Here is a 24765-nt window from a genome sequence, read left to right as displayed (position 1 = left end):
GGCGATAGCACGTGTGGCACTTTTTTGCAGCCTAACTGCGCTAAGGGGCCCAACGTGCAATGACTACCTTTGGGCTTTACAGGGGTGCTCACAATTTAGCCCCCCCCCCCACATGACAGGACAGTTAACAAACCCCACAAATGACCCCATTTTAAAAATAAGACACCACAAAGTATTCCATGAGGGGCATGGTGAGTTTATAAAAAAAATTCTTTTTTGTCACAAGTTAGCAGAAAAGGATACTTTGTGAAAAAAAAACAAAAAACAACAATTTATGCTAACTTGTGACAAAAAACAAAATCTTCTATGAACTCACCATGCACCTCACGGAATACTTTGGGGTGTCCTCTTTCCAAAATGGGGTCATTTGTGGGGTCTGTCCTGGCATTTTAGGGCCTCTGCAATCATTACATGTATGGCCAGTATTTCTGCTATACTCCTTATATTGGGCATACAGGTAGTGCATTCTGGGCTGAAAGGAAAAATGAATGGCAAACATCCCTTCATTCGCATCGATCAATGTGGATGAACAAATATCTGCCAAAAAATGTGAAACAAAAAGAAAAGAAAGAGAGACATAGGAGCTGCCACCCCAAAAATCCAAACCCACCAGCTCGTATGCCCAGGCAATCCTGATTTATTCATCCACATTGATCGATGTGAATGGAGAAATCATTGCTTGAGTTCTTTTTTGATACAAAGTGCTTGCCAAAGCATATGAATCCCCAACACCACACCTTGGCCCATATGCCTCGGCAAACGTATCTTTTTTACTGTGGAGGAGAAATCTCGTCCTACAGCGCTGCATGCACCGATTTTGTGTAACCTGACAGAAGCGCAATGCTTCTGTCAGGATGCACCATCAGTGCTGCAGCTGATTGGTCGGTCGGTCGGTCGGTCTGGATAGAAAAAAGAGAGAAGAAAAACGAAAAAAACAAAACAAAAAGGAGGGGAAGGCGTCCGCCTGGACATAGGAGCTGCCACCCCAAAAATCCAAACCCACCAGCTCGTATGCCCAGGCAATCCTGATTTATTCATCCACATTGATCGATGTGAATGGAGAAATCATTGCTTGAGTTCTTTTTTGATACAAAGTGCTTGCCAAAGCATATGAATCCCCAACACCACACCTTGGCCCATATGCCTCGGCAAACGTATCTTTTTTACTGTGGAGGAGAAATCTCGTCCTACAGCGCTGCATGCACCGATTTTGTGTAACCTGACAGAAGCGCAATGCTTCTGTCAGGATGCACCATCAGTGCTGCAGCTGATTGGTCGGTCGGTCGGTCGGTCTGGATAGAAAAAAGAGAGAAGAAAAACGAAAAAAACAAAACAAAAAGGAGGGGAAGGCGTCCGCCTGGACATAGGAGCTGCCACCCCAAAAATCCAAACCCACCAGCTCGTATGCCCAGGCAATCCTGATTTATTCATCCATTGATCGATGTGAATGGAGAAATCATTGCTTGAGTTCTTTTTTGATACAAAGTGCTTGCCAAAGCATATGAATCCCCAACACCACACCTTGGCCCATATGCCTCGGCAAACGTATCTTTTTTACTGTGGAGGAGAAATCTCGTCCTACAGCGCTGCATGCACCGATTTTGTGTAACCTGACAGAAGCGCAATGCTTCTGTCAGGATGCATCATCAGTGCTGCAGCTGATTGGTCGGTTGGAAAAAAAGAGAGAAGAAAAAAAAAAAAAAAAAAAAAAAAAAAAGCAAGCAAGCAGCAAAGCGCTTCAATAACATTAACTTTTTAAACTTTATTAAATATGTTCAAACCAAACAATAACATTGGTAACCAAATATTAACTTTTTTGCTTACCTGTTTTTTTTTTTTTTGTTTTTTTTACCTGCGAGCTGAGGATAAACTTCTCCTCCCCCATGGGTCAATGTGCAAAGTGCAAATCGCACAGATATGTGGCGAAGTACATTATGCATTCTGTCCCAAGTGAAAGGAGAGGTTTCTGGCAGGCCAGTGTATTTGGATCTCTCAAAACCTGATGTTTGGGTTCACACTGCATACTGGCCTATCCGGTCGGTCGAGCCCGCCGCACCGTCTCGCCCAAAATAGATCTTCAGGGAATACCACAAGAGTAGCATTCGGCCTAGTAATTAACTGCGTCGCCGTAGACTAACATGACTTCCGGGCCGACCCAAATTGCCGCAGAAGCCACGCAGTAACGTAGGCATGCACTAGCGTTAAAGAGAATCTGTACTCTGAAATTCTTACAATAAAAAGCATACCATTCTATTCATTATGTGCTCCTGGTCCCCTCTGTGCTGTTTCTGCCATTCTCTGCTGCAAACCTGGCTTGTAATTGCCAGTTTTAGGCAGTGTTTACAAACAAACTAACCAGCTTCTAATAGGCTCAGCTAAGCAGAGTGTGTTAGTCACACAGAGCCTGCAGGGGGTGTGTACAGCTTCTAGCTAATCACAAGCAGCCCTGCACATTCCAGTCTGACTGCCTCAGCCTGACTGTGCCGACTATAGAGAGAAGATTAGATCATATAACAGAGATAACACAGCTACTGTGCAATTAGGAAAAGCTGCAGTAAGCCAGACCACATTAGAAAAGGCATAGGAACTTATAGCATAGAAGAAATAAAGATAAACAATTTGTTACAGAGTCTCTTTAAGTCAAGCACTTCCGGCGTAGGGGGGGACCGCAAAGTGTGACTTTTGCTAGGCAATTTGCCCTAACGCATCGCGCCAGTGTGAAATAGCACTGAGAGACCCTTGTGTGCCTACTGCTGTGTCTGTAGTTCCCTAGGTTCTAAAAGTGTGCCTTCTCATGGTACCTCTCATAACACTCCCCTAGGCATAGGCCAGGCTGGTCAGGACAGCGGGGACAGTAAACGGGGGTGTCATGCCTTATTCCAGCCTTGCTGCAGACACGACATCTTTTTCTGGGGTTGCGTTGAGTTGGGGTACTGGGAATCGGGTAGGCGTAATGCCTTCCATGCAGCCGGCTAGTTGCATTTGGGGGTTGGGCTCTGTCACCTTCTGGATAGAGGAGTGCCGAAACAATGTCTTCCTGGAATTGAAGGAAAGATCCAGTTCTCCCAGCCTTACTGTAGAGAACAAAGCTGTTGTACATCGCCAATTGAATTAAATACACAGACACTTTCTTATACCAGCGTCTGGTTTTCCGGGAAATTAAATAGGGCCCTAACATCTGGTCATTGAAGTCCACCCCTCCCATGTTGGCATTATAGCTGTGGACGGCGAGGGGCTTTTCAATGACCTCTGTTGCCCGTGTAATTTGTACTGTCGTGTCTGTGTGAATGGTAGACAGAAGGTAAACGTCCCTCTTGTCCTTCCATTTCACCGAGAGCAAGTCATCGGTACACAAGGCGGCCCTCTCCCCCCGTTGAAGTCTGGTGTTAACGAGCTGTTGGGGGAAGCCCCGGCGACTAGGCCGCACGGTGCCACAGCATCGGATTCCTTCTAACTTTAAGTGCTGAAAGAGGGCCACACTTGTGTAAAAGTTGTCCACATAAAGATGGTACCCCTTCTGGAACAAGGGTGACACCAAGTCCCACACAATCTTTCCACTGCTCCCCAGGTAGTCAGGACATCCGACCGGCTCCAATTTTGAGTCTTTTCCCTCATAGACCCTAAAACGAGATGTATAGCCTGTGGCCCTATCACAGAGCTTATACAGTTTCACCCCATACCGGGCGCGCTTGCTTGGGATGTACTGTTTGATGCCAAGGCGCCCGGTAAAATGTACGAGGGACTCATCTACACAGATGTTCTGTTCAGGGGTATAAGCATCTGCAAATGTGGATGACAGGTGGTCTATGAGGGGCCGAATTTTGTGGAGCCGGTCATAAGCTGGGTGGTCTCTTTCATGACAGGTGTCGTTGTCATTGAAATGCAGGAAGCGCAGGATGATCTCAAATCGCGTCCTGGACATGGCAGCAGAGAACACGGGCATGTTATGTATTTGGCGTGTAGACCAATAAGAGCGCAATACATTTTTTTTAGTAATACCCATGTTGAGGAGAAGGCCCAAAAAAATTTTAAGTTCGGAAACTTGGAGTGGTTTCCACCGAAAAGGCTGGGCGTGGCAGCTTTTCGGATGGGCGGTTATAAATTGTGTGGCATATAGGTTGGTCTCAGCCACAATTAAGTCAAGGAGATCCTGGGTGAGGAACAGTTCAAAAAAGTCTAGGGCCGATCCTAGTTCAAATGTCTCCACCTGGACTCCAGACTGGGCGGTGAAAGGGGGCAGTATGGGTGCGGCGGGATCAGGGGAATGCCAATCAGGGTTTGCCAGCACCTCTGGAAAACCAATGGGAGTACGGGCCCGTCTACTTGGTGGCTGCGGATCGGATCTTAATTCACGTACCACCGAACCAGTTTCTACTTCCACTTCATCAGGGTCTTTTGCGGAAGTACTGGTGTTGATAGGCCCAGGAGATGCTGCGCTGCTGGTGCATGCCTCACCAAGAAAAATCAGATCAGCGCCACTCTGCTGCCCTTGAGACTGATCTTCCGCCACCTGCAGTCCAGTGACATGGGGTGTGGTACGCCTGGCTCTAGCCGGGACCTCAACCTCGTCATCGGAACTATCGGTCTGAGAGCCACTGCTGTCTACAGGATCGTACTCTGAACCCGAAGATTCGTCGAATAAGTCGACCCAATCATCCTCATCCGACTGGTCCATGTACCTGTAGATGTCTTCATTGGAAAACCTCTTTTTTGCCATGGTGGCCTGCTAAATTTAGGAGGTATTCCTCTGAGACTACCCAGGAAAAGAGCACCTACCTAGCGAAAGGGAGTACTTGAGAGGTAGAAAGCTGTGGTCACTGAGTTTAGATAAAAAAAATCAAAACTGATGTTTACAGTGCCACAGCTTGTGTACAGTGTTTTTTGCAGTGATCAGAAAAAAGAAATTTCTGTCACTGCGGTGGGGCGGGCTGAACGCAGTGCAGGCGAACGATCAGGTCTGATCGGGCAAACACTGCGTTTTTTTGTGGATCCTAGAGACCCTAATATAGATCTGACTGTGATCACTAATAATCACTTACAGATACTATATAGTACCAATGCTGATTAGCGACAGTGATGACGCTAATTAGTGACTGTGGTGCAGTGGGCTGAGCACTAACTGACACTAACAACCCTTTTGCTTAGATAACTGGCCTAACTGTTTGTTACCACTAGTGATACTAAAATTTTTTTTAGATCACTAGGACAGTGATAGTGATGGTGATGGTGAGGGGGGGAAGGGGGGGGGGGGGGGTTGGGGATCAGAGAGCAATCACAAATAATCAAAAACAATCACGAGACAATTACAACACAATTACAGCAATCGGCGCAATCAAAGCCAATCACGGACCAATTGAATCCAATAACGTGACAATCAAAAACCAATTACGTGACAATTGAAGCCAATCACACGACAATCGATACTAATCACAGGGCAAAACAGCCAATCAGTGGGCAATTGGCACAATCAAAACCAATTACGGACAATTGAAGCCAATCACGCGACAATCGAAGCCCAATTACGTGACAATCGAAGCCAATCACACGACAATCGATGCCAATCACAGTGCAATTGAGACAATTGTAGCCAAACAAAGCACAATCAAGCCTTACAGACAGGAGATAAGATACACAATGGCAGGGGGGAGAATATACGCAATCAATGAACTAGGACGGTGTGGGGAGGATCGGAAGGGGTGGGGGGTGATCAGATACCCCTAAGGGGTAGTTGGGGGTCTAATCTGATGGATAGGAGTGACAGGTGGTGATAGATGGGTTATTGACGGGTGATAAGTGGGTGTTTACAGGGAAAAACAGATGTAAACAATGGACTGCTGATGTGATCAGGGGGGGGGGGTGTCTCGGAGGGATCTGAAAGGGTGGGTGGGTGATCAGAAGCCCCTAATGGGCAGTTGGGGGTCTGATCTGATGGGGGGCAGTGGCAGGTGGTGACAAGGGATGATTGACAGGTGACGGATAGGTGATTGACAGCTGATCAGCGGGCAATTACAGGGAAGATAGATGCAGTATACGGGGGGGGGGGGGGGGGAGATCTGAAGGGGTGGGGGGTGATCAGATACCCCTAAGGGGCAGTTGGGGGTCTGATCTAATGGGGGGCAGTGACAGGTGGTGACAAGGGATGATTGACAGGTGACTGATAGGTGATTGGCAGCTGATCACTGGGGAGATAGACAGATGCAGGGGAGATAGATAGGTTCAGTATACAGAGGGGGGGGGGGGTCGGGGGGAGATCTGGAGGTGTGGGGGTGATCAGATACCCCTAAGGGGTAGTTGGGGGTCTGCTCTGATGGATAGAAGTGACAGGTGGTGACAGGGATTTATTGATGGGTGATATGGGGGGTGGTTAGGTCTGATCTGCGTGCTGCAGGGGGGTACAGGGGGGTGTCTGATGGGTGCTGCGGGTGATCGGGGGGTCTGTGGGGCTCCTAATGTGTGTGTGTGTGTGTGTGTGCACTCTTACTGTGCCTGCTCTCCTCGCTGGTGGTCGATCGCTAAGTGTGACCACCAGCGGGAGGCAGGCAGTATAATAGTTTGTTACGTAAACAAACTGTATTATACTCATTCTATTGGGCAAATTGAATGTTAACAGCCCGCCGGCGCTGCTGATTGGCCGGCGGGCTGAAGTCACATGGGGGCCGAAGAGTGTGACGTAGCGATCGCGCGGCTACAGCCGCGCGATCGCTCGTTAATCAGGCTGCAGCCGGCGACGCAGTACTGCGTCGCTGGTCCTGCAGCTGCCACTTTGCCGACGCACGGTATAAGCGTGCGGTCGGCAAGTGGTTAAAATCTCACTGAAATTGCTGTGTAGCAATGAGCACTTACGCCCTCATTTATATACTTTGCAGATACGCTAACTTCACCAAAATGCTGCATGTCCTGCAGTAGCGATATTGCTAATCGCAATTGCTCCAGTGTAATTTGGCCCATCAATTAACATTAGCTGAGCGTTTAGGGAAATCGCTAGCATTTTTTAATCTCTCCCTAAACACTCAGAAAATCGATCTGGTGAGCTCCAGCCCTGAATCTCTGTAATGCTGGGTACATTCCATACAATTTTCCATGTGATTTCCGACCCGATCGCTTTTTTTCTACTCTATTCTGCACTCTATTCTGCACTCTATTCTGTGCTTGATTCTCTTAGCTTTGCGCTTTTTTTTTTTTTTTTTTTCCATTCAATACTATGAGAAATCGAGCGCAGAATTGATCGAGAGTAATATTGGACATGAGGGATGTTATCAATCGGATGCATCTGCTGCACAGGAAATCGTACCCGGCATGAGGCTAGTTATTCCCTAGTCTGACCTGGCTTGTGTGGTCAGTGTTGCCTTTTCCCATTAGTCTTAATGTGCCAGCATAGAACTACACTTCCCACCATGCATTGAGCCAACTCTCTCCCTGTTCAGTGGCAGTGGTTTGCAATGCATAGAAGGCGTTTCTTGTGGATAAGTGATCTTGTGTGGGGGTTACTGATTGAACTGTAAAATGCATACTACCCAAAGCACCATATCTAACTTGCTAAGCGATTGTCACATTGAACTATTCAGAAAACTCCTTTCTGTTGTGCTTGAAATGAACACGCTTATTCTGTTGAGTTAACCAGTGTTTCTCAACATTTTATTGGTATGTACCCCTTTTAAAACCCTGTACTTACCAAGTACCCCCTAGCATAGTAAACATTATAGCAAGTACCCCTTGACAAATATATATTTAAGCATAGTACATTATAATTTGTTCTAAACAATTTCCAAGCATTTACTATTGCTTTTAATTAGCTACAATACTAATTTGGTATTGTTTAAATAAGATTTATCATTTCCTAAGGCTCTAAATTTGTTGTTCTTGGATAGGTATATCAAGCCCGAGTACCCCTGGAACCATCAGAAGTACCCCCTGGGGTACGCATACCACACGTTGAGAACCTATGAGTTAGACTACCAGCAAGCTCATGGTGAACCAGAACTCATTGGAGTGTGTAAGGGGCTGCAAAGGACCAAAAAGCCCTCTTACTAAAATGTTAGAGAACCCGAGGTGTGTTTAAATGTTATCTGCATACAGAGGCTGGATCTGCTTATACAGCCCAGCCTCTGTTGCTATCCCAAACCCCACTAAGGTCCCCCTGCACTCTGCAATCCCTCATAAATCACAGCCATGCTGTGAGGCTGTTTACATCTGTAGTGTCAGTCTCAGCTGCTCCCCCACCTCCTGCATAGCTCCGGTCCCTGCCCCGCCCCTTCCCTCCAATCAGCATTGAGGGAAGGGATGCAGGCGGGGACTGAAGTTCTGCAGGAGGCGGGGAGAGCAGCAGACTGACACTGTAGAGATAAACACAGCCAGCTCTGACAAGCTGTTTGTCAGCAGCGTGGCTGTGATTTATGAGGGAGTGCAGGGGGACCTTAGGGGGGTTTGGGATAGCAACAGAGGCTGGGCTGTATAGGCAGATCTAGCCCCTGTATGCAGATAATAATCTTCAAACCCACCTCGGGTTCTCTTTAATAACAAGTTTGTCGTCTTAAAACAGAGAAGGCATTTTGTTTTACCAATTCTGTTGAAACTGTTCTGTGCATCCGCTTGAAAAGTCCTGAATCATAACTTGGGGGGGGGGGGGGGTTGTTTATGTATAGGTTAACTTCTACATGCAATGAATTACTGGTTCAGCTGCACCCTTTGTAGTAGTCACGTGAAATAAATTATTGGTCATTCTGAAGTCATGTGATTTCCTCATGGCTTAACACTACATTCCATGGAGTTGATAGCCCGAAATTGACAATAGAATTTTGTTTAGCCTTTTAAAGGAAAACATGAAGTGAGGAATATGAAGTCCTTTTCTTAAATATGAAGACACATTTTTAAAATGAGTAAAGTGGTAACAAACAAAAAAGCCAGGTAGACGTTTCATATTGCTTTCGGCTGGTAGTTGCAGTTCCAAGTTAAAGCATACCTTAGTGCATATCGACATTTAAAAACTGGGGGGGAAACGGGCATGTGTAGTGGGGTCTCCTCATGCCTATCACTACCCCCCGTCCCTTTTTTTTTTTTTTTTTTTTTTTTTTTTTTTCCCACTAGGGGATGACCTGCTAGAGTTTTCGCTATCACACGTCCAATGCAGTCACTTATACACAAATTAAGACAGCGCTCCTCTTCCTTCGTTACCTTAAATCTAAAAAAAGAGGGACAAACAGACTGCACATAGTGCGTTACTGTGGCTATTGTTATAAATCACTCCCCAAGTGAATAAGGTGATCCACACGCGATTTCAATTTAAAGTGTAAGCACAGCAGACTCTCCCACCATACTATCCGCTCACCAGATCAAAACCACCTCAGATCCAGGTGGGTCTAGCACGTGTTTGTCAATCACTGACCAGTCTGCAGCCACTTCCATTATAGATGATAAAAGTTTAATCCAGTTGCCATGTAAAACCATAAAAAGCTCATAGCGTAACACAAGAACAATAGTAAAGTGCCTGCGCTATCCAGCGCACTTACATAGTTCTGATGATTAAAGCGCCTATCGGGCTAAACTGGATTAAACTTTTTATCATCTATAACAGAAGTGGCTGCAGACTGGTCAGTGATTGACAAACACGTGCTAGACCCACCTGGATCTGAGGTGGTGGTGTTCTGGTGAGCAGATAGTGTGGTGGGAGAGTCTGCTGTACTCACACTATAAATTGAAATCACGTGTGGATCACCTTACTCACTTGGAGTGATTTTTTAATAGCCACAGTAACGCACTATGTGCAGTCTGTTTATCCCTCTTTTAGATTTGAGGTAAGGAAGGAAGAGGAGCGCTGTCTTCATTTGTGTATAAGATGCACATGTTTGCATCTCAGTGGCCATCCCTAGTTTTTAGTATGGTCAATCAGATGCAAATTAGATGTAGGATTATGCAAATCAAGTCCAATTCCAACCTTTGGGATTCACTCCAGTCACTTTTAGGTGCTGCACTGTTATGATTTCCATAGACTATAAAGTGTACCAGAGATGGTACACTGTCCATTTATACTTTCCTAGGGCTTCCTCCAGCCCCATAAACACCGGGTCTTCCTCACTGTCCTCTTCAACCCCTCCATTCTGGCACTACAAATCCTGGTAATCCGTTCACTGCCTGTCATTCTGCACATGAGGCTCGGCTACGCACACCCTTATCCTTCGAAGCGTTTTGCACCTGCCTAGTACTACTGCACAGGCACAGAACGCTCCAGGGGATGGGAGCACGATGAGGGGTGCATGTGGCCAAGGGGACTCTAGGACAGGGAGCCCCTGGTGCTCATAGGGCTGGAGGAAGCCACAAGTATAAATAAGGCTTAGGAAACCATCTCTGGTTTCCTTTAAAGGGAATTTAAACTAAGGGTATGGATTTTTCCTTTTAAAATACCAGTTACCTGACCCACCTGCTGATCCTGTCTTAAGCAGCCCATACACTCAGCCGATTTTCTGGCCGACCGATCGATCCCGATCGATTGCAAATCGGTTGGCCAATCGACCGATCGATGGCCGATTTCGATGGATTTCCATCGAACTTGCAGGGTGGAAAATTTAGGTCGATCTGAAGAGATTGCTTATCAGTTTGCATTGGCCTTAATGGAAATCTGATGGCAAAAAAATGCCATCAGATCGAATTTCAATAGATTTCAAACTGAAATCTGTTGGAATTCTATCCTGGTAAAAAATGTTCTAAAAACGCATCAGATAGACCATCAGATGCATTTCTTATCTATCTGCTGCCAATCTGACGAGTGTATGGGCACCTTTAGCCACAGCCCCTCAACAAGCATGCAGATCAGGTGCTCTGACTAAAGTCAGACTAGATTAGCTGCATGCTTGTTTCAGGTATGTGATTCTGCCACTACTGCATCCAATCAGATTCTCAAGACTGCCAGGCAACTGGTATTGTTTAAAAGGAAACATCCATATCCTTCTGTTTAGGTTCCCTTTAAGGTCCTGCTGGAACATATAGAGGCATTAAAATGTATATCGACTAACTTCTAGTTAAAATTCCCTCAGCCTCCCCACAGAACCATACAGTGGATAGTATTTGACAATTACTGCACAATTTTACACCCCATGTTCTTGCGTTTTAAAATGGACCTCCAGTGTTAATTATGAGTCCACTTATCCTGTAAGATTATATTTGCCAGCTGGGTCTTTTTCTTGTGACTCAGTCTTGGGGCTCTGTCTGCTGGCTGCCGGTGCATAACCCCACCCCTGCAGAAAAAAATGTACGTGTTTCTTGTAAAGAGAGCAAACAATGGCATTTTTCAGCAAGTGTTGGGGCTATGTGCCATCACCCAGTTGAAGTTTGACATGTAAGTGGGTGGGCCTGTATCCCCGTTAAGTCATCAGGCACTCTGATTGGTAAGGCCAGGTCAGGAGGTTTTGGAGTGGCGTGTACACCTGTTCTGTCAGTGCTGTTTGCTGGTGGAGCTGCTGTGAGACCTGCCAGTACAGCTAAGCTTACTCTAGCTTCAAGACCTTGAAGCTGCAACTTGCCAAGCCTGCTGTGAGCGGGTGAAGATGGTGCAGCAAGGCCTCCTGCTCTGCGAAGGCTGTTTGATCCAGCCATTTGCTGCTTCTCCCATCTTCATGGACTGGAGTCTGTTTTTTTTGGGGGGGGGGGGGGGGGGGGGGGGGGTGTGTCTGGTACCGGCACGTCTTGGTGAGGTCGTGACCGGTTTGTGTAGTACCTGCAGAGCACTGTTTAAAATGGCTTTAATTGGAGGGTTACTCCTTTTCATCACGCTAATTGTTTGCTTTTTCCGAGAAATCCACTGAGTGATGTTACTTTTTCACCAGGACCAGGAGACCTGAGGCACCATAGAGCGTTTTGCAGGTTTTGTTTATGCTTCGATTGACTTTCACGATTTTCAAAAGTGCTAGTCAATGGAAGCAGTTGTAAAAACCAAAACTACCTGCAGAAGGCTCGCAAGTGTCAGGGGCCTGCTTCATGAGATCTAGCTGGTAACTATAACTTTGCAGGCAAAGAGGACTCATTGAATATGTAATTGACACTGGAGGTCTGCTTTAAGCCTGGTACATGCCTTCAAATTTGATTTTAACACCTACAGTATGTAATGATCAACAGATTTTGAATACTATGAACAGGTTGTATAGGTAAGCTCTAATACTTCATAGAGGTAATACAATTGGTCAGTGATTGGTCAATTAAAATTGAAGGTGTGTACAAGCCTTTAGTCCTGAAGCAGTGATTTCTAAACCTTTTTGCTTTTTCTCCTGCACTGACATTCTTGTGTAATTTGTTTTTTTTTCTCTGCACAGCTTTAGGAGCTGCCTATGGAACGGCGAAGAGTGGCACAGGTATTGCAGCCATGTCTGTGATGAGGCCAGAGCTGATCATGAAGTCTATCATTCCTGTTGTCATGGCTGGTATCATAGCCATCTATGGACTGGTAGTGGCAGTGCTTATTGCAAATTCACTAACATCCTCAATCACATTATACAAGTAAGTCGGTCACTTGTTTAGTGGTGTACAAATCTAGCTAGCAGACTTGCAGTTTTCTGGTTCATGGGGTCAGGTTGAAGCCACATGAGCAGGGACTAGTTTACACTAAGGCTAGTTACACACCAGGACGTTGCGTTTAGGGGACGTTATAGGGCACATAACGTGCCCCTAACGCAACGCATGGTGCTCTCTGGTGTGGACGTCTGAGTGAGCCGTGTTGTGCAGCTCACTCTGGCGTCCGTGATGCGTCCTCTTGGGATGCATGCGGCATCACATGGTCCCGCCCGGCCAATCGCCGCACAGAGCGGCTGCTCCAGGAAGTAAACACTGCACGTCACTGAGTGCAGTGAATATTAATTAGCCGTGTGCCCGGTCGCTCTCACCTCCATAACTGAGCATGTGCAAACAGTCTAACGCGGCTTAGCCGCGTAGAACACACAGCATGCAGCACTATGGTGCATTGTAAGGCAAAGTGAACAGCCCACTTGTGTTACATTGCTGTGCGTTGGAGGAGCGTTACAGGCTGCACTAATGTGCGCCTGTAACGTCCCTGTGTGCAAGAAGCCTAATGGAAAGTCAAACTGTTAGCATGTGACTACAAGCTGGGTATGGTCCTGAACATGCAAATAATTCAAAGTTGATGCAGAAATATGCAGCTTAAAGCTGTATTAAACTCTAACCAATATTTTTTTTCGTTTTTATAACACATAGGGACTCGTAATTTCTCAATGAATGCTACTTGTGCACAAAGTACAGGTGTGGGTTTTTTGTGCTTAGTTATTGCTGCTTCTCCCTGGGTGGCCGCTATAAATTGATAACAAGCGACACTGAAGCAAATTTGCACTGTGCCCAAGACCAAGAAGCCTGCGGGTCCTCTGCACATGCGCAGGCTTAATGGCTTCTTCCTCTTCGCATGAATCACATAATGACGTGCGGCAGAGGGAGGGGAGGAAGCCTGCGTGGAGAGGACCTGCAGGCTTCCTGATCTGGAGCTCAGCGTGTCTTGTTGCCATGTAATTTTATAGCAGCCACCTGGGGAGGAGCAGTGCTTACTGACAGGGCTGGTGAGTGACCCCTCTTTACTAAATAGCTGTGGGTATGCTTATATGCATACCCACGGCTTCTGCTCAGGGTCCCTTTTTTATTATTGATAAAGCACCAACATTCCGTGGCGATGTACAAAGAAACATGGGGTACATAATACAGACAATGGTGTACACAATGTACAAGATGCATAATTAGTGACAATACAAAAATGATAAAGTATAGAATTGGTAATGACAGTGATAAAAGTAACATGAGTAAAATGTATGATTTCCAAGACACAAGGGAAGAGAGCCCTGCCTTTGCGAGCTTACAATCTAAAGGGAATGGGAGGGGGGGGGGACAAGAGGGGTAGTATGCAATAAAATAGAGTAAGTGTCTTTTAAAGAGAACCAGAGGTGGGATTTAATTGTTAGTGGGGCACAGAGGCTGGCTGTGCACACTAACACCAGCCTCTGTTGCCCCATGGTGTGCCTCCAGGACCCCCCTGCGCACTGCTATCCCCTCCGCAGTGCTAGCGACACACAGCATGTCGCCAGCACAATGTTTACCTATGCCGTGTCTGTTAGCGCCGCTCCCCCGCCTCCTCTGTATCGGCGCTACCCACCCGCGTCCCTTCCCGCCCACTGATTGGAGGGAAGGGACGCGGGCGGGTAGCGCCGATACAGAGGAGGCGGGGGAGCGGCGCTGACTGACGCCGCATAGGTGAACATTGTGCTAGCGACACGCAGCAATCGCTAGCACGGCGGAGGGGACAGCAGATCGTAGGGGGGTCCTGGAGGCACACCATGGGGCAACAGAGGCTGGTGATGTGCACAACCAGCCTCTGTGCACCACTAACATAATTAAATCCTACCTCGGGTTCTCTTTAAGATGCCTAGTAGGAGTGCAATTTGGCCTTAGGACAAAGGGAAGTGGCCTAAGGTAGCGCATATGCTTGTCGGAACAAATTACCTTTTTAAAGGAGTTTCAGAGTTGCCAGGGAATGTTTACTTAATTGTAGCAAGAAAAGACTAAACACAAGTTCATATTACTAGTCCAGATGCAGCTCTCCCTGCAGGGAGCCTCCCCTTTTTTTTATTTATTTTAATTGAAAAAGTCCTGTGCTGTTTTATAATGCTTTAAAAGGTGAACTTGTTGACCATCCCTACTTGCTTCAGTTTCTGACTTGGGGAACCAGACTTGGAAGCATTCCCAAGTATTTCCTGTGTAAAATGTATTTTCACTGCAGAGAGCAGTAGAAGCTTTCTTACCTCTGGTCACTGGTAAAGGCAAGAATGTGCCGGTCTTCACTATGCCTCCCATTTTCTCTGCTGAAGTGACTGCTGAATGCACATTGACCTGGCAACAGCTAAAGGAAGGCAGAGTGAAGACAGACTCTTGCCTTGGCCAATTAAGAGTGATAAGAAAGCTTCTACTGTTCTCTGCTGCAAAAATTATTTTGTGACTGAAGTTACTGAAACTTTTTTGGTGTATAATCCCACTTAACACTATATATAGAATTGCAGATGGCTCCTGAAAAAAACAAAAGCTCTATAGGAAAGCATTACTTGCTTCTAATCAATTAGATCATGGAAACGGTCGCTCAAAAAATTGCTGATTGTCAGAAAAATCACATAGTGGGTACAGGCCTTTACATTTTTAAAATGAACGGTGTGAGAACTATGGAGGCTGCCATATTTGTTAACTGAAATCTTTTTCTCAGTACATTGGTATGTATTTTTTTTCCATAGCAGTGCAGTACTTAACCCTCCTGGCGGTTTGCTAAAAAATCGCCAGGGGGCAGCAAATCTTTTTTTTTAATTTTTTTTTTTTTTTTTTTTTTTTTTTTTTTTTTTTTTTTCCCCATGTAGCGAGACAGTCTCGCTACATGATAGCCGCTGCTCAGCGGCATCCCCCCAGCCCCACCGATCGCCTCCGGCGATCAGGAGATCCCGTTCAAAGAACGGGATCTCCTGGAGGGCTTCCCCGTCGCCATGGCGACGGGGCGGGATGACGTCGTGACGTCAAAGTGGATTCCGATCCACCCCATAGAGCTGCCTGGCACTGATTGGCCAGGCAGCGCACGGGGTCTGGGGGGGGGGGGGGGCGGCTGCGGCGCGACGGATAGCGGCGGATCGGTGGGTAGCGGCGGCGATCGGGCACTGCACGCAGCTAGCAAAGTGCTAGCTGCGTGCAGCCAAAAAAAAAAATTATGCAAATCGGCCCATCGGGGGCCTGAACGGTGCCTTCCGGCGGCATAGCCCGAGCTCAGCTCGGGCTTACCGCCAGGAAGGGTAATCAGTTGCTCTGTTATAACTGAAAGAAAGCTAATCAGTTGCTCTGTTATAACTGAAAGAAAGCTGATTTTCAAAGTAATGCCCATGTTTTCCTATGCCACTTTTCACACTCGGGGCCCGTTTCCACTGTAGCGTTACGAAATCGCCGGCGAATCACCGCAGGCAAATCGCATGCGGGTGCGATTCCGCATGCGTTTTTTGCCGCGATTTCGCATGCGATTTCGCATAGGTAAGGCTGTATGCGATTTTAACCATGTCACTGCCTGTGTGAATTAACATGGGTACCTATGCGAAATCGCGGCAAAAAACGCATGGGGAAAACGCATGCGATTTCCCTATTAAATACATTGTGTGCGATTCGCCTGCATTCCACACGCAGGCGAATTCTGAGGCCCCTACCCTGCAGATTTTTTCTGCACAGAAAAACGTGCGGGGAAACGCACAAGTGGAAACAGTCCCATCCACTTGTACTGACTGTGCGGATCCGCATGCGTTGCCCGCATGCGGATTCGCGATAGTGGAAACGGGCCCTCAAAGAAAACCTGTACTGAAAATAAAAGTCAAAATAAGCATACACAAGTCATACTTACCTTCCATGTAGTCTACTCCTCAGTGTCTTTCTTCTGTCCCGCGTCCTGTTTGTTCACTATGATCAAGGGAGTTTTCCGTCCTCCATTTTGAAAATAGCCGTTACCCATAACAGCTTTCTGGTCAGCACACAGTTAAACTGTAACATCGCCCACTTGAGCCATAGGGAATTGATGGACATTACCTGGTACATCCGTTTTCCTCTCAGCTATAACTGACAGCAACTGATATATTTCAGATCTGACAAAATATTGTCAGAACTGCAGTGTTCTCCCCAGAAATTTTTTCCAGCCGGGTGGCATGAAAAAGTAGCCGGGTGGCGTGCGAGGGGGGAATGCAACTCTGCTTACAGAATAAAGAGGATGAGGAGGCAAGCCGATGTACCTGCTAAGTACACACAATGCAATTTCCGGACAGATTTACTGTCAGTTCGACAATTTTCAACATGCCTGATCTGATTTCCGATTTTCTGTTCACTTCTATAGGAAATCGTGCAGAAATCAGATAGGACATGTTGGGAATAATCGATCTGACAGTAGATCTGTCAGAAAATTGCATTGTGTGTACCTAGCAGATTGTTTCAGATTAAGGTGCTCAGGTCCCTTTTTAAGCAGACCTGAACAGACAACCTCCTCTCTGCTCTAAAAGATGCACAACAGCATAACCTTTAAAGGACAACTGTAGTGAGAAGAATATGGAGACTGCCATATTTATTTCTTCTTAAACAATACCAGTTGCCTGGCAGCCCTGCTGATCTATTTGGCTGCAGTAGTGTCTGAATCACACCAGAAACAAGCATGCAGCTAATCTTGTCAGATCTGTCAATATGATCAGAAACATCTGATATGCTGCATGCTTGTTCAGAGGCTAGGGTAAAGGTATTAGAGGCAGGGGATCAGCAGGACAGCCAGGCAACTGGCATTGCTTATAAGTAAATAATCATGGCAGCTTCCATATCAGTTTCACTTCAGTTGTCCTTTAAAGAAAAACATTTGTTACAGCTGATACAAATGCTGCAATAAATCTGCAGTGTGTCCACTTCCTGCTTTCTTGGAAGCAGATATGTTAACATTCAGGGCTTTTCAAATGAGCTTATCTGCAGTCATGTGACACAGAAAGAGATCAAATTAGACAGGCTAAATTGTAAATACAGGGTGCATTTCTCTGCTTTCCTTCTGTCCTGTGCAAGAGTTCAGCTCCACTAAATTTCCCCAGTGTGCAGGGGGAGGGGCAGCACCACAGATACAAAGCTGGGGCCAGCGAGAAACACACACAGCAGGAGACAAGTGCACAGGGGGCTGCCTACAGACAGCCTGTCATTCAACATGCTCTGCATGGCTGTGTCTCCTCTGCTCACCCCCCCCCCCCCCCCCCCCCAAAGTAAATAAACATGCAGAGGCCTGAAGGGGCATCACTTCTCCTGATCTCCGTGTCTCCCTCCAGCTGGATTAAACGTGCAGCTGCCGTTTTCAACTACTCAGGCATGTTGTTTAGCTGCAGTCTGGAGGAGAAGGAGAGACTACGTGAGCCACTCTGAGGCTGTCCCGGAGACTCACGTGGCTCTAATCTCACTCCTGGAAGCTGCTGCTGTGTGGGCGTTTTTTTTTGCTTTACTGCTCTCTCCGGTTTCATTAACGAGTGAGAGGCACCGTAATAAAACAGATCCTATCACTTGGAGAGCAGTAGGAAGAATCGGAGCAGGAGTCCCGCCCCTTACAACCCGCCCAGCCAATCCCTCCCTGTCTCACCAGAACACTTGAGCTGACAGGCAGAGGAGCGCTCCTTCAGTGTACAGCATCAGCCTTTGCTATTGTGCGAGGCTGGCGCTGACTGAAAGCAGGCAATGGAGCGCTCCTAAGTGAAGTTTACTAGAAGCCCCAGGCGAGCACATGACAGGCGGGCGGGGCTTCAAATTAGCCGGGCGGCCCGCCCACCTAATTAGCCCTGGGGAGAACACTGGAACTGGATGGGATTATTGTCAGAAGAAAATGGTGAGCTTCTGAGAGGAACTGATGGCAAGGTAACTATGTTCGTTTGAAGTTGCCTCATGTGTTTATTTTCAATATTTTTACTCAATACAGGTTCTCTTTAACGTGTTAACAAATCTTCTTCACAATGCACTATGGAAAAAACTCATAACTCACACCAACTAAGTGTAAGTGGGCCCTTAGGGTGTGGTGTGTTGCTATATCTCAAAAGTAATGCACCCTAATGATGTAAAGTATGTAGTTGTATGGTGATGCTGATCTCTCTTGTATTTTCTTTTCTAGGAGCTTCTTACAGCTAGGAGCTGGTCTGAGTGTAGGTTTGAGTGGTCTGGCTGCTGGTTTCGCCATTGGAATTGTTGGAGATGCAGGTGTACGGGGGACAGCACAACAGCCCCGACTATTCGTAGGCATGATCCTGATCCTCATTTTCGCTGAAGTCTTGGGTCTGTACGGTCTGATCGTGGCCCTTATCCTGTCCACAAAATAAGATCTTTCCCGACGTTTGCAGAAATCACCACTTGCAAAATGGTTTTATCTCATGTGTACAGTCATCCTTCACCCACCCTGATTCAGTAGATTCTTTCCCTCTTCCCCTGTAACTGCGCAATTGTAAGTTAGTGACTGTTGTGTGTAACCTTCTAGCTATTATCATCGGATGGACTTCAGGGCAATGAGGAGTCCTGATGCCAGTGTTGTGGACAGGAAGCAGGCATCACTTCCACAATCACCAGACTCCCTCTTCTGTGTGCAGTGTTTATTTTTTTTCTTCCCATATTTTCTCTGGATGTTTCCTAATGAAAGTACGATGTAAAAAAAAATCTAGAATTGTAACCTCCCTCTCCATTCAATGTTTTATTTATAAATATAAAATCTTCATTGTTCATACTTTAAACAAACAAGAGCCAGCTCTTTCTTTCCTCCTGTAACTTATCCAACCTCTTCTCCCTTCGCTGCATATATATTTAATCTATAGCTGTATATTTGTGTGGGGTTTCCATGTAAGTGCTGAGAATTCCCTGGATGTAATTTGGTTCGAGATTGCTGTACTGTTCTGACATTGGAGTGAGGTCTCAATATATATATTTTTGTTCTAGGATTTTTGTTTTAATACAAAGGATCAATTCCCGTCCGTGTTAACTGGTGACCAGAATATTTTAAAAGCAAAACCTTGACATATGGTTGAGATGAACCCAATGCTGGGTATCAGTAACACATTTCCAAATAAAACATCTCCAACACACTAAAGCTGTCATTTTGTTCTCAAATTATGTATGTTTCAAGGCTATGAGCGCTTGTGAAAAATAGACTGCATAAAGGTGGGGTTCTATCTGCATTCAAGGGAAGCTTTTTGTATTAAAGTGAACTTCAGTTGTGAGTGATATGGAGGCTTACATATTTCCTTTTAAACAATACCAGATGCCTGGCAGCTTTGCTGATCTATTTGACTGCAGTAGTGTCTGAAGTACACCAGAAACAAGCAGGCAGCTAATCTTATCAGTTCTGATAATCCTGTCAAACGCCTGATCTGTAAGCTCGTTCAGGGTCTATGGCTGAACATTAGAGGCAGAGGATCAACAGGACAGACAAGGCAACTGGTATTGCTTAAAAGGAAATGAATATGGCAACTTTCATAAATCTCTCACCTCAGGTTCACTTTAAAGGAAACCTAAACTGGGAAGGATGTGGATTTTTTCCTTTTAAAATACCAGTTGCCTGACTCTCTCTCCTGCAGATCCTGTCTCTAATACTTTTAGCCACAGCCCCTCAAGCATGAAGATCAGGTGCTCTGACTGAAGTCTGACTGCAGTGTTCTCCCCAGAATTGTTTTCCAGCTGGGTGGCATTTATTGTATTTATAAAGCGCCACCATATTACGCAGTGCTGCATAAAAAAGTAGCCGGGTGGGGAGAGATGACAGAATGCAGAGCCGATGCTTCTGTGAGCAACTCTGCTTACAGCATAGGAGGAGGTGAGCCAATGACAGCCAGAGGCTCACCAAAACTAGCTGGGTGGAGCACCCAGCTAAGAGGCTGGGGAGAACACTGGCTGAATCACACCTGAAACAAGTATGCAGCTAATCCAGTGCAGAGACCAGCAGGACCGCCAGGCAACTGGTATTGTTGCCATACCCCTCTCAGTTAAGGTTCCCTTTAAGTACTGATGAATACCCAACTTGCAAATGCTGTAGTCCACAAGTATCTGCACAAATAAAACCATGCACATGCTTTTATGCGGTTTAATTAGTCAGACCTGGCACGTGCTTTTGATTTTAGTAAAACTACTATAAAGATAGTACAGATCCTTGTGGACTACAATCAAAGATTACCTGCAACTCCAGGGTTTGGGTCCTCGCACATCTGACCACCATTGGTTCTGAATGACTTTTGTATGCAGAAACTTGCAAGTGCTGCCAGGTGCAGCTGAAGCTAATTAGAACTCTTTGCCAGGGAACACATTAGGCAGTGTTTTGCCACCAACACATCTATGGGTCGCATGCGCAAATGCATTTTATTATGCAGCAAGTTGCACATTTCAAAATTGCACATGTAAAACGCACATTGTATCTAAATGGAGACGCACAGGAATAGAACTACTGTATTCCATTGATTAGGTAAACGAGGGACAAGGCAAACTGCATGCTGCAGAAAATGCATTATTTTCTGTACAGCCTGGTTTGTTCCCTTGGACTTTCTGAAATGCCTTCCTGGGAATGTCCCATCCATCTTTCCAGAGGAGTGAACATTTCCATTAAAAATTAAACTTGTAATGGGTTTATTACACTTCCCAAGTGAATGTACTCCTGCTTCTCTATCAAATAGTGAAGTGGGTGTAAATGTGGTCATACACTGGCAGATGGCTGCCAGATTCAGCCAAGAGATCCCTCTCCAGATTTACCTCTGATTAGGACTGCCACACACAGCAGATTTTGAATAGACTATACCTTAGGGCCCGTTCACACTTAAAATCGCAGAACACCAGCGATTACTGCCAGCGTTTTGCGGTAGTGATTTTCCCACGATTAGCGCAGAAAAATCACTGGACACTGCGGCGGTTTTGGAGCGATCCCGATTAGCGTGCTATACACGCTAATCACGGAACGCTCGTTGCTGGCAAACCGCTGCATGCAGTGCGCTTATCGCTAACCGCAACCACAGCAGTGAGAACACTGCCACTCGCTACATTGTGTAGCGGATCTTGCAGAACCGCTGGTGGTTTGCCGTGAGCGGGAATTGCGCGATTCCCGCTCAGGTAAGAACGGGCCCTTAATCTAATCTATGGAACTGCTGTCCTGCAGTGGTCTCTTGTCTCCCATCTAGTGGTCTCCTTGGGTCCCTGCAGTGTTTACAGTGGAGTGCATGTGGCTGTCTTGCATAGTGAGTTCTGCTGACAGTGCTCTGGATTCCTTTTAAAGAGAACCCGAGGTGTGTTTAAAGAATGTTATCTGCATACAGAGGCTGGATCTGCCCATACAGCCCAGCCTCTGTTGCTATCCCAAACCCCACTAAGGTCCCCCTGCACTCTGCAATCCCTCATAAATCACAGCCGTGCTGTGAGGCTGTTTACATCTGTAGTGTCAGTCTCAGCTGCTCCCCCGCCTCCTGCATAGCTCCGGTCCTTACCCCGTCTCTTCCCTCCAATCAGCAAGGAGGGAAGGGATGCAGGCGGGGACTGGAGTTCTGCAGGAGGCGACTGGAGTTCTGCAGGAGGCAGGGAGAGCAGCAGACTGACACTATAGAGATAAACACAGCCAGCTCTGACAAGCTGTTTGTCAGCAGCACGGCTGTGATTTATGAGGGATTGCAGAGTGCAGGGGGACCTTAGGGGGGTTTGGGATAGCAACAGAGGCTGGGCTGTATAGGCAGATCCAGCCTCTGTATGCAGATAATATTCTTCAAACCCACCTCGGGTTCTCTTTAAGCAATACCAGTTGCCTGGCAGCTCTGACTCTCTAATACACTTAGCCATAGACCCTGAACAAGCATGTAGCAGATCAGGTGCTTCTGACATTATCCGATCTGATGAGATTAGCTGCATGCTTGTTTCTGGTTGTGTTCGGATACTGCTACAGCCAAATAGACCAGCAGGGTCTTGAACAATACCAGTTACCATGCAACTGATATTGTTTAAGAGGAAATAATATGGCAGCCTCTGTGTCCTTTTTCTGGGGGAGACGGTTGAGGAGAAGATGAGACTCGAGGCAGGCAAAAAGGAATGGGATATTTGCTGTTAACATGCTTGGCCAGCCTGCCTACTGCAATCTGGTAGGTGGACTGTGCCACTACTGCCCATGGAGTGATTATGGAAATGAACTGCTGAGAATTCCCTTATGAGGCGTTGGATTGATACGAACTAAAAGTCAAAGTATATATGCACCACTGTTTCTTGTATTCATAACATGTAATTTCTCAGTTTTCACAGTGGTTGTCCTTTAAAGGGGCATTTTTGTTTTTCTGTGTGCACTTTTTACAATTGCTATCTTTACTACCACCACAAATTGACAGGATGTTTTGTAAAATATTTGCCTTTGTTCAAGTTCTCTAAAGTAAAATGTACACATCCAATCTTTACTTGCAATTTCCATGTAATAGGACAGCTTACCTAAACAATCAGTTCATGGTATTCAAAATCTTATCAGGTTTTTGTATACAACCTAAAATTGGCTTTAACTCATTAGCAGCAATGGTCTGTGAGATGCTTATTTTGGAGTTTAGTCCAGTTTGAAGCTGTATTCATATGCATACTCCTGAAGCAGCAGTTGCACAGATTTGCATTAACTCAATTATTACCATCACATTGATGGCTGTACTCTACTTCCATCAGTCCAAGATTTTTTGGTTTGATGTATTTCCACTTCCTGTTGACTTGCATAAAACTGACTTTAGAAAAATAATGCAACAAAACCAGCATTTTTAAAAATGCAGTGCTGATTGCAAAAGTGTTTTCATTCAGTAAATTGACTTGCCTTAGGTGCAATACTAGTGGTTCTGCCCTGTATATTCCCAACCTATAACTGCTTGAATGTCAAGCTTTATTTCCTTAAAGAGTAACTGTCAGGCTGCAGAAGCTAATTTAAACCTCTATTCTCCTGTGTTAAACAGTTTATAAGGAAGCCAAAAAGGCATTAGTGAAGATAAAAAAAAATCTCTCTTACCTTTGATGTGTGCTTATCAGCAAAGCTGTTATTCTTAAAGGGAAGGTTCAGGGAGGGTGGGGTAAAAAAATCAAAATCAATTTCCACTTATGTGGGGCTTCCTCCAGCCCGTGGCAGGCAGGAGGTGCCCTCGTCGCCGCTCTGCAGGCTCCCGGTGGTGCGCCCGACCTGGCCAGGTCGGGCTTTTCTGCGCTCCAAGGCCTGGAACTTCTGCGTCCCACGCCGGCGCGCTGACGTCATCGGACGTCCTCCGGGCTCTACTGTGCAGGCGCAGTAGAGCCCGGAGGACATCCGATGACGTCAGCGTGGGACGCAGAAGTTCCGGGCCTTAGAGCGCAGAAGAGCCTGACCTGGCAGCCGGCCTGGCCAGGTCTGGCGCGCCACCGGGAGCCTGCGGAGCGGCGGCGAGGGCACCTCCTGCTTGCCACGGGCTGGAGGAAGCCCCAGGTAAGTGGAAATTGATTTTGATTTTTTTTTTTTACCCACCCTCCCTGAACCTTCCCTTTAAGAAGACGCAAGCCGCATACCATACTGCAAAGCATTCTGGCGCTTTCCCCTCGGCTGCTAATGAGACGTTACAGCAGCTTGTAATCAGTCCAGCGCGTAGCACTGATAAATCTCCGGGCAGAGTACACTGCAGGAGTCAGCTATTGTTCCTAGCCACATGGCTCATTAATATTCACTGCACACTGTTATTCAGTACCAGCTTTTCTGTGATCAGGAAGCAGGCAGGACATGACGATACAATTGGCTTCATAGAAGACAGAAAAACATGGAACCTGCCATGAGCTGTCAGGAGCATCATTCTCTGCAAATACTATATAAAAATTCTGTGAAGTACAAACGTGGACAGTGAAATGCATATGTAATGTAAATACAGCCAATCTTTAGCTACTGATATATGTGTTTTCTCTGAGACCTTATACCTAACAGCTCCTCTTTAAGAAGAAACTGCCCAAAAATTGAACTTCATCCCAATCAGTAGCTGATGCCCCTTTCCCACGAGAAATCTTTGCTTCTCAAACGGATCATCAGGGGACTCTGTGGGAGGACTTCGACCACAATATCAGTCATACAGTGTCTGGACCATGTTCTTGTCTGTGATCCGTATTGCATTGTGGGAAATAATGGCTGTTTACAGCTGGGTCCAACTGCCAAAAAACAAGCCACATGCCAGTAGTAAAACTAAAAATGTTGCCATGTGATGTCTGTAAAATCTTTCCTCTGCCTGA

At 46.2% G+C, this 24765-nt stretch overlaps 1 protein-coding gene across 1 annotated transcript in view; it reads left to right on the top strand.

Moving 5' to 3' along the window:
• The window catches only part of ATP6V0C (ATPase H+ transporting V0 subunit c), a 49506-nt gene extending 29879 nt beyond the window's left edge, over positions 1–19627 (top strand). Inside the window, exons 2-3 of the mRNA XM_068244418.1 lie at positions 12300–12483; positions 18665–19627. Of these exons, the coding sequence (XP_068100519.1) occupies positions 12300–12483; positions 18665–18869 (389 nt within the window). The 3' untranslated portion in view covers positions 18870–19627. The remainder of the gene's footprint in view (positions 1–12299; positions 12484–18664) is intronic.
• Positions 19628–24765: the final 5138 nt, after the last annotated feature.

This window comes from Hyperolius riggenbachi, chromosome 7 (assembly GCF_040937935.1).
Source record: "Hyperolius riggenbachi isolate aHypRig1 chromosome 7, aHypRig1.pri, whole genome shotgun sequence".
NCBI classification, from domain to species: domain Eukaryota; kingdom Metazoa; phylum Chordata; class Amphibia; order Anura; family Hyperoliidae; genus Hyperolius; species Hyperolius riggenbachi.
This window is presented reverse-complemented; position numbering and strand designations above follow the sequence as displayed.